The sequence below is a fragment of the Microchirus variegatus genome (assembly GCF_963457635.1).
Source record: "Microchirus variegatus genome assembly, chromosome: 1".
NCBI classification, from domain to species: Eukaryota; Metazoa; Chordata; class Actinopteri; order Pleuronectiformes; family Soleidae; genus Microchirus; species Microchirus variegatus.
This window is the reverse complement of record NC_139802.1, coordinates 11,325,826-11,336,801: the sequence shown is the minus strand read 5'-3', so window position 1 is coordinate 11,336,801 and position 10,976 is coordinate 11,325,826. Positions and strand designations below refer to the sequence as shown.

The following is a 10,976-nucleotide window of genomic DNA, read 5'->3' as shown; positions in this document are numbered from 1 at the left end:
TTTCTCTGTAGACTTAATGTATAAGTCACCCCCCGACTGAAACAAGGAAATATGAAATGGGTTTGACCCCTAGTCTTGAAGTTAAGGTTATCTATCTCCTCCATGTCCAATGAGAATGCAAGCATCCTCCAGGTTTATGTGATCCTGTCAGGCATTAATTATAATTGGTTGAAAGAAGCTCTAATCAATCACTGAGCTATGAGCTTTGTTGTCCCTGAGAGTTGTCATGTGGAGTCAGAGGCAGAGTGGGGCAGACACCGTCAGTGAGACACAAGAGAGTCAGAGCAGTGCTCTTGAGTGTGCTGATGACTGTTAAGCATTGTATGTTGACGTTGCTAATACAATGGGACAGGAGGATGATATGGGAGGACATTTTTGTTTTGACAGATCATCAGATAACCTTCTGTAAACGCAACACAGGCAAAGTCAGCCCCTCCTCCTCTGCTCACCATCAGTCCAATTATAAACTTTCTAACACCTGGGCAACACTGGTTGCATGCATGCTCTTGAACTATGCCAGGGATTGCCTTTCCATAGGTGGGCATGATTAAATTGGTCACACTTCATCAGACCCAGACACGGCAGGTTGCATTAGCCGGAGTGGTGGCTCATATGATTCAAAGCTCAAACTCAGCAGTATTCAGACCTCCAGGGTTAGTTTGGCAGAACATATAGTTATTAGCTTTGAACTACTTAGGCTGACCGCTACCACTTTCACAGGAAAGAGTCCACCTCCGTGCTGGGTGCAGTCTGTCCTTCAGTGCTCACCAAACTCAGAGAGCAGCCTCAGCGTATTTGCATTTCTTAGGTGTTATGTCTGACATCATCTCAGCTTTTGATACCTGCTCAGCTGTAACCTGATAGTCCCGCCTCTGTTGCTGTTATTGTCTGGAGGATTTTGGCACATTGACCAAAGATTATTTTGGGCATTGACCATTAGTAATAATTGCTCCCATTACCAAATGTCTAGCTCACATTATGTGACTATTATCCTTTCTTTTTTTCAAGTTGCATTCTTATGAATTATACATGAAATGCATGAATTAGTGAAATCATATATCACAGTCTCCACTGTGAGCCAAATGCATTCCAACATACAAATGCCATTATCTCTGTTTACAGCAAGACATTTCATAACTGTCAATTAAATGCTTCCAAAAACTCAAGTGTCTCAATTACAAAGTTGAATTTAGGAATTCCATCAGTTGATATTCACTTTGTGGTGATATTTGGTTGGTTGGCTAACAACTCTCCTCATATCCATCAATGTTTCCACAGCCTGCAGCAAGAGAAGCCTTGTATCCAAGACACTGTGTTATAGCAATGACACTACATCACTTTGCTGGAACAAGTCCACTTTCCTTTCTTCCAATTTGTCCCCCAAAAGAGTTGAGGACAATCTGAAAGTACATTGTGAAACCACATTTCTTTTGCCAATCCCTGCCAATGCCATAGTCGGTCACTTTCAACTAGGTAGTGACAGTAGTAGCCTACTGTAATTGGTGCCTCACTGTGTGTAAACACATTACTCTGTATGATACGTCATTTGTCAGAAGTCAGTGGTCTGTGTACTGAATACATGTAGCGAAGATGATTAGCAAATCAAGACGATGACAGCTGCCTCTCACACACTTGCATAAGCCAATGGAAACTGATGTGTCTGTGTTTGGGTTAACAAATAATCCCATTCTGCTTTTGTTTTACTATTTGATGGTTTTGCTAATACAGGTTGCGCCAAAATTAAAAACTATGTTTTAAGGCATTTCTCATCTTTGTTGTAAAGATATGGAGGGATAAGCTGTTCTTGGTATGAATATTATATATGCAGCGTGTATTAGCATACATCAGTAACATTTCACATAACCTTGTCTACTGCCTGACTAGTATACTTGTGATATTACATGCTCATGTGATTAAAAAGAATACTTTAAAAGTGAGATTTTTCTCCTGTCCGGTGTCTAAAGGGACGTATAAAGCAGGAGTTCACCAAGCGATGCCTCGATTTGAAGTATCTTAGTTTTTTGTTATGCGTGCGATGAGCAGTCACTGTGCATCTCTTGAATGCCAGAAATGCCAAGAGGAAGTTATTGCATGTCTCCAAATGTCAGAAGATGTCAGGTAGTGTTCTTTTAAGCCCTTAAATCCAAGCGGGACCTAGTGAGCTTGAGTGCAGTGGGCCATAATTTCAGAGAGATGGTTTCAACTTCGCCAGGTAAACAAACAGACAAGCAAACAAACACGATTCAAAGAGAGCAATTCTCTCATGCCCATAAAATTCATTGCTCTTGCTCGAGTTTTATGAGTGTCTGTGGCTGTGTACAAGGCCATTGGACAGCTAAACTTTCAAGCATCCTAACATATAGCAACAGCTGCATTCAGAGACAAGCATATTGTCAATTTACCCTTGAGGTTTAGGAGTGCTTAATGATGATTGACGGCGTCAAACCTCAAAGTCAGACACATATAGACACCTCCTCTTAGCTTTTATTCAGGCAAATAGATGTTAAGTGTTAGCCAACTTATCCTACAATTTTACTGGCAGTTATCAAGTATGAGGCATATATGACAATAATATATTAAAGAGACTTTGATCCCTGCCAAAATAATTAACCTCAGTGCTTGATAATAAGAAATATAATCCACAAGACATTACAGTACATAACAATTGATTCCTAATGCAATTAATAATGAGATAAAGTCCTCCATACATAATAGAAAGGCTCACTGATTGGTGAAAAGAGAATGAACATTAGGGATGCATTCTTTTTTGAGAGTATTGTTGGATTTCTGTGTCACAATTTAACACTTTCCACATGGTTTGCTTGAAAGCCTCAATGTTTCCATGAGGCCTTCTGAACGCCTTAGCAAAGTCCATCAGTCTGCAAATTCCAACCTTTGGAATTATGACTCAAATAGCTCTTTCCATCATTCTCATCAAAACAGCAGAGAGTTCAGATTTGAGCAGTTTCCTGAAAGTAAATGATACAATTTCTGATACTTGAAAGTCCACAAAACCAAGCACCACTGGGTATGAAAATATGCTTTGCTGACACATTGTTGGAGCTTTTATTCTTTTATCAACTGAAGATTTCTATTAGATCTTAGCAAATGAGTTAATTGATTCCATCACTGTCATGCGGGGGAAGTTTTTACACATCAATCACAGTGAAATTGGAGGAAAAAAAAAATCAGTTTTCCTTTGACAAAAGTCAATATTGAGGTCTTGCTCAACCAAGGAAAACAATTCTTTGTTATTCACCTGACCTTTAATATGATTGTACATTCTTGTTCACAAAGGGCAAAAACAACAAGCAGTGGATTATATGTCACTCATAATTTCAAATGTGGACGAACAGGGTAAATCCTGAAAGGTTTTGCAGATCATTTTTTTTATATAAAGACCATTGTCGACGAATATATCCATGTGTTGGTAATGTGCTAAGAGAAAATAATGTGTTCCTTCACTGAGCGATCTCGAAATATTCCTGATTGGTTCACTATGAACAATCCCTTTCCTTTTCGATTGACTAAATGGTTGTCAGAAAACAATTACAGCATTCACAGCAGGTTGGAATTACCATATGTGTTAGATTCAATTTCGTCTTTCCTGAAATGTAATATTGATCTTCCCGGGCAAAAAATGAAAACGTGTGGGAAGAATGCATTCTTAACTGAAGGAAGGTAAATTGACAGTTGACCCAACTTAGTTTGCCATTTCAATTAATGTAACAGACTCCTGGATATATAGCTGTCAGAAGCCAGTCTGCTGGCAGACGGGCACCAAATTGTATATCTCCTGAACAGCCTCTGAGGAGGGAGTAATTTGATAAGGGATAGAGAGCACATAAAATATTCGTACAAATACTCCCTCTTGTCAGATTTGATAGAATATGCGTGGGAGTAAAAGGCAAAATCACCAGGCATAATCTTTTTTGGCAAATTTGAATTGATCGCTCATTATCCTGGGTGCACCTAAGTATAACCAGCCTCTCTGTAAAAATAAGTAGCGGCACCAGAGATTTCAGCTCATCACTCTGGCCTTGACACCACATTTGGCCACACCATCCTCACATTGGAACTTATTATGTTGGTATTTCTGATGAAATTGTCATGCTCACTTCAACCCCTCATCCCATATTAGCCTTATTTTGCACGGAGAACTCTTTAACAATTCATAAATTTACTGCAATACAATTGCTCCCAAATTAATGATATGAAGCATTTAAAATCTTGGATCAAACCAAGAATATAAAATGTCACACTCATGCCAAAAAGTAATGTCTTTCAAGTCATATTGCATATTCATGATGGTATAAATATCTTTGGTCACACCCCTGTGCCACACTCGACGCATAAGTGGTGTGTGCGCAGCTCATGTGAGCCTCACATCTCAGGCTCACCTCACGCATGGGTCACACTGCTCATCGAGAGAGTCGTGCTCTTGCCTGTTTTTCCAAATATGCTGGGCAACAAAATGGACAGTCAGTGATCTTTCACCACTGTTTTAATGTGTCACAAATATCAATATTTAGTACAGCCACGTGCGGTTAACTGAATTAATTATTTTACGCAAGCCAAGGCGAGCCTTTGAGTCTGAGCCAACTCCCCCCCCCCCCCCATAGCCTTTTGCAATTACGATCTATCTCCAATCTATCTCTATTTCCCCCGCCGGTGGTGCGTCACGACCAGCTCTATGTCGGCTTGGAAAGGCTAGGGGCGAAGGCGGCAGGCGGCTCCTGCCGTCTGCTTTACAGCGACCCCCCGCCCGGACCTCGCCGCTTCCTGGGGCCACGGACATGTGTACTTTCTGCCCCTTCTCTCGCCCCCGCTGGCTGCCTCCTCATCACCTGGGGTTGGTCGACGGGGGAACTTAGGGGACGGGGGTCCCTCTGCTCCCGACGTGACTGTCAATCAGAGCGCTATCTGCCACACGCACACTGTCCTGACCAGTGGTCTAAACCAGTCTCAATAGCAAAATGAGTCTAAATAGCAAAATGAGCTGTTTTCAAACCACGTTTTTTAATAGTTATGAATAGTCATTTTCACTCAGACTTTTGGGAATGCTTAACGAGACTTCAGCTTTGATATAATATAAGCATTTTTAATATTACAAGCTATTTTTCCACAGGGTTTAATCCTTTCATTGTGAGATAGCAGCAGGACTGAAAATTACCAAAAAGTCCTGTTTAGTTAAGTACATGGACCCTCATAGTTATGGCCATGTTCAAGGTTAAACCCTTTGTAAAGCAGGACGAGCTGAAGCAGTCAAATATATGCAGCAGACATGCTCTCTGTCAGATGCATGTGAGATGCATCAAATCAGCGACATTGCCGTTGTGAGCTGTGCGCGCATCCAGGCCCTTGTCTTAGTAGTAAGAGATAGGCAGAATTTGACAGTGAAAATACACTTTGTTTAGGAATCCATCTTATCCTCCTTCCATCCATCCTTCTCAGCTTTTGTCACTCGGTATGCACTGGAGGCAATGCATTGGATAAACAGTAGACGACGGTCACTTTTTCTTATCAGCCTTTATATTCGTTTCCATGACAGTTACAATGACAAGTACCAGTGATGTGGATCAATATTTTGCAAAGCAGTCCTGAATTATTTAGGGCAACTGTTCATCTGTTGTTGAATTTTTATCACAGACTGGACATACAAGGACAACTTGAGAAAATGTCGTATTACGAACTGTAGTAATGCATGTAGTGTGAAAATGCATTTGTCCCTTTCTGTGAGCCCATTTATGGAACAGATGGAGACGATGTATTTCTATTGTGGATACCAGGCATCAAAACCAAGTCACAATACATGTAATATCGTATTTTACTTATCAGGGAGATCTTTGTGTGCAGGCTATTATTATGAAAATTATAATTAAGCCAGCTCCACTGGGGGATCCTTTGTAGTACGTCTTCTGTAAGCTGTCATTAAAGCTTTATTTACTGTTGACAGCACATCGTGTTTCACTTGCTCCATCATATTTTACACAGCGACAACTGTATATTCACCTTCGATGGTCTTAAATTTGGAGCATCACTCCTGTGCTGCCTGGAGCTTCCGAGCTCCTTCCTGATGGCTGTAGCTTTATTGTCACTATCCATTTTCTTTTGGACTTCGAGCAGAAATCTTGTTATAATTTGCAGCTTCTACTGCCGGAGATATGTAGACAGTTTCCACCAAATAGTTCAGCTACTTGAAGGCTGCTCTTTTTCATTTTGCCCTTATGCCCGTGTCATTAGCATTTTATCAATTACACAATGAGAGAAAAGGTCAACTTTTGTGTGAAAATCAATTACCTTTTAATTCCCCTTTTAGTAACAACCAATTTATCTCCTCAAGATGGATGATTGGGGGAAAAATACCAGTATTCACAAACTGCAATTATACTTCCATCTGTCAGTGTGTCCATCCATCATCCTTCCATCGATTGTCCATAATACTTGCATGGGGAACTGGAGCCAGTCTCAGCTCACAGTGGGCACACACTGGACATGTCACATTCAGTTTGCCAATCGGTAAAAATCCAAATTGCAAAAGCTTATAATCTGTTGAATAGATGTATATGCCTAGTTAATTAAAATAAGGACAAATCAAAGTCAAGCAGACTTGAAAATACCTCTTTGCTATACATTGACCATCACACTAAAAGTCACCCTTTTCATCGTTGTGCTCTACTTTATGCTCCTTTTTTTCCACTGCCAATTCAATTTCTTTCATTTCAGCTTCTGTTTCTCTGCCGAGAAATGCAAAATATTGGTAAATGAATGACATAGAAAAACGGACCCTGAACAACACTACACACACCTTGACACAATAGCACAGACATGCTCATTTGTTGTCACACTCCAACAACATAATGCTTTATTCTCTGGGCCAATCTGGAACACAAGGCTCACTACATCATGCTTGTTTTCAGCCTGTCCCAAGCCTCTGTTTAATAGCTACAATGGCATTGTGTGTTATTGACTGTGGTTTGACAGGTCGCAGTGCAGAGATTGCAAGGCAATAGAAAAAAAAAAAAGCCATAGCTGGTTAGCCAGACAAATGAGATGGCCTCCGGCAACTTTGGATCTGTATGATTATAGAGCATCTCTGATGCCATGGCCACATGCTGAATAAAAGTTGTGACGCAGAACGGTGAGACTGATATGGTCTTGCGACACAGACACCAGCACATTTCTCTATTTGTAACTATTGATAACACCCTCATTTACACGTGTGGCAACACGAGGACAGAAATGAACAAAGAACTCTGTAGTTTAAGTAAAATTAAAATGCATAATGTGTTTTCTTTCCTTTGTGATTCTTTACACTCAGGCTAACTGGTGTGAGTATTCCAGCACCCATCATCAGCAACAAAAACTGGCTACGGCTGCATTTTGTGACCGAAAGCAACCATCGCCACAAAGGCTTCAGGGCTCAGTATCAAGGTAAGACAAAGTTACTTCATTTACACACCGTAATAGAGGGTAAAGAAAATCATAGGAAAAAAAAAAATTGTAATTGCAAAACATTTTTTGATCTTTGTTAACTGAATATTTAACAGTTGAATGGTCTCCCCTCTGTAGAGGGCACTGAGGCTTGTTCAGCTTCAAACCATTGACTTCAAAGGACTGCTAATCAAATATTTGAGAGATAAATACTGTATATACTCTACTTCATTCTCTGATAAGAAAAAAAAAAGTCAACTCTGGCAGCTTGATAATCCAATGCCCTGACGTTGTTCTCATACAAAACTTTAGGGTATGTAAGTTAGGTTACGTGCTTCATTTTCTACTGTAATGCAGAGGCCTAAGGCCTGGTCCCAAACAAGTAAATAATAAAAGCTTGCAACTTCAACATAAACAGCTCTATAAAAACTGCACTTAAGTGCATATGTGGCAAAAGCTGTGTGGTAAATGAAAACAAAAAATCTATTGCTTGAAAAATCACATCTCTCATCAATTGCAGTGCATTGTGGCAAAGTGGCTGAGCTTTCATATGTGTTTAATATTGATGCAGAGGGTGTACAGTATAGTTTTCAACAGAAAACAAGCACTAAAGTTTATTTGCAATACAGCGTGCTTCCGAGTATACTACAGTCCTTATCTCACTAAATAAGGGATCAAGCCCAGGTCTTCTCGTTCATTGTATTTGCTTGATACTGTACATTATTCATGGCTTTGGGATATTCTTTTAAATGATGACAACTGCTTGCATTTCCTCCTTTTGTATGCAATCTGTCATCTACTGTGTTTAATAAGATGCGATAGTTTTTTGAAGTGTGATTCTAAGAGGTGTTGAACTGTCTGTCACCTGCACCTGGGAACCAGCTTGAGACAGGGATGTTGACTGCCAGCAGGGACGTAATTAAAATTTTAGACATCTAATAAAAATCATCGCCAGCTTAAAGACTGTAATATTTCATACATATTCACCATGTTGTCTTGATATGAGAACGACTGGTCAATGAGAACTGGTCTACTGCTGCTTTGTTTTCGTGAACATTTTCTTCAGACATCATAGACATAAAATAGGTTTATCAGGTGAGCCTTTTTTTAAGTAGCTGAACTCTGAACTGTTTTTTCTTACGTTCCTGCTTGGCAGCCATGTTTTCAATGAGGTTGTCTGTGCTGGTTCTCCACACAGGAGGTGCACTGAGCACAGTCAGCGCTGACTGTGTCGGTGCTTCGTACAACCATCGTTCAAAAAAGCAGAACCATCCCTTTTTGAAATATTGTAGAATTGCAGTCCTCTGTTTCCAATTTTATTCTGAGTAATATCCCTCCCCCCTACACGCTATAACCATCTCATTTGCTCATACCAATCAATTTCTTATTCACTGTTTAATAAGTCTGGGTTATATGAACAGACGAACATGAAAAACTAATTTCGTCTTCATGGAATTGCCAAAGCAACCCTTACTGCGTCAGCGCCACTGAAATGATTTCTATTGTGAAATAATTCAAACACTAGCAATTACATGTTGATGTATTTCATAGGCCTAAGTATTATCCAGAGAAAGAAACAGTTTTACTGTTTAGCCGTTGCTTCTTTTATCTAATGAACTCCGTTTGCTCTTGACCAGTGAAAAGCTCTGGAGAGCTTAAATCCAGAGGGGTGAAATTATTACCAGGGAAGGACAACACTAACAAACTGTCTCTGAGTAAGTCTCTTTATTTTTTCTTTCGCAACTGTTTTATTGTTTGGATTTTTGGTTCATGTAGGACTCTCCGTGCCCTTGTGTCTTTCTTCTTTGCCTTCTTTGCTGCATAATTTTGGTAATGGAATTAGGCTACAGTGTTAGATTTTGCAGAAGTGTAGCCTGTTTTTTTTTTTATTCCGGATATCCCAGTCTCCCTTCAGTGGCGGATTTGATGTCCTGACAGAGCTGAACTCAACTAGATCGAGCCAAATTATTTATATTGCAGCAAAAATGCTAAATTTGATCAGTTTCAGATGCCCAGAACTCCCTCCATCCTGTTGTATTATTTAAGCAATGCATCAGACTGACTTATATCCATTCACGGTGTGATTTATTTACATAGGAGTCGTCAAGGTTGAGCGACCACTCACACAAATGATTTGTGTACACTCGGATCAAAGTGAATGCATTTTAATTGCTCGTGGAGCTCTGTCATTAACATAAATCTGAAGCACAATTCCTTTTAACTCCACAGTGTGCTTAACATTTCAGCGATAACAGGTTGTAATCTTTATTACCTTATGTGTCATTGATTCAGCATTGTATGGAGACATTAATAATGCAAAGGGCTGTAATCTTTTCTGCTGGACAATACTCTCGTAACTACTAGTATATCATTTAAAAGACTGGGGAAATGCTTCGTTTGCCCTGTGGATTCATTGCATATAATTGAACCCATACCTGCATTATAACCCACAACAATTAACTTTGAAGTTGATGAACTTCCTGAAAGAAGTCAAATATGGATGTGTGTGTGTGTGTGTGTGTGTGTGTGTGTGTGTGTGTGTGTGTGTGTGTGTGTGTGTGTGTGTGTGTGTGTGTGTGTGTGTGTGTGCGCGCGCGCGCGTGCGTGTGTGTGTGAAGAGCATTGCTGCCTTACTGTAAGTTACAGAAAACCTTGAGGATAATTATGATACTAAATATTTCATGAATTCATTTCTAGTGCATGAGGTCTTTGATTTACAGATCAGACATAAAGAGTTGGTCAAATTCCAAGCCACCGCTTTAAGTTCTTACAATAATAAAGGCTATGAAAGTGTGTCAGCAAGGCTTTTTGTTGCTCCTGCAGTTGAAAGTTACTTTAGCCCTGATTATTATTATTATTATTTTTTTCGTTTAGGCCACGAAAAAAAAGTGTTGCTTTCTACCTTGTAACTCATTAATGAGTTGTGTGTGCTTTTTTTAAAGTATGAAACTTGCAAAATGAAAGTGTCTCTCTCACAGCATTCTTGGTCCATGTTTTTCTCACTCAGTGAATGAAGGCGGAATCAAACAGGTGTCTAATTACTGTCCAGACCCAGGGGAGCCGGAGAATGGCAAACGTGTTGGCTCTGACTTCAGGTGATTTTGTGTTTCTGCAGCTGAACTGAAGGAGCCTGGATTTGTGAAATGGAGTATAGAAAAATGTGTGAAATGTGGAAAATGTATCACTCTCTCATATATCAAATGTTAAATGTATTTTCAGCAGTTAGGGAGAAATGTCTATGAGCAGTGCAGTGGATTTTAAAGGTCCAGTGTGTACCATTTACGGGTTTTATTCGCAGAAATTGGAATATGCCAAGTGTATAATTGGTTTAAAATGTATGTATATTTAGTTTTTGTAACCTTAGAATACCACTTTTGAGAGGCTTCCATTTGGTGCCAGTCGAGCTTCTACAGCAGCACAAATGGACAAACTAGCCATGGCGTACTTTTTTAATTTTGTAGCTGAAGCTCATTATGCAAACAAAGTAGACTGACATCCTTTCTGGTCGAAATGTCAATATTTGTAATACAGTGGACCATTTA

General features: G+C 39.7%; 1 protein-coding gene across 1 annotated transcript in view; it reads left to right on the top strand.

The window, feature by feature from the left end:
* The window catches only part of LOC310929905 (CUB and sushi domain-containing protein 3-like), a gene marked incomplete at both ends in the record, with an annotated part of 208,391 nt that overhangs the window by 59,032 nt on the left and 138,383 nt on the right, over positions 1-10,976 (top strand). The window contains 3 exons of the mRNA XM_083892768.1: positions 7,322-7,434; positions 9,072-9,149; positions 10,442-10,529. Of these exons, the coding sequence (XP_083748894.1) occupies positions 7,322-7,434; positions 9,072-9,149; positions 10,442-10,529 (279 nt within the window). The remainder of the gene's footprint in view (positions 1-7,321; positions 7,435-9,071; positions 9,150-10,441; positions 10,530-10,976) is intronic.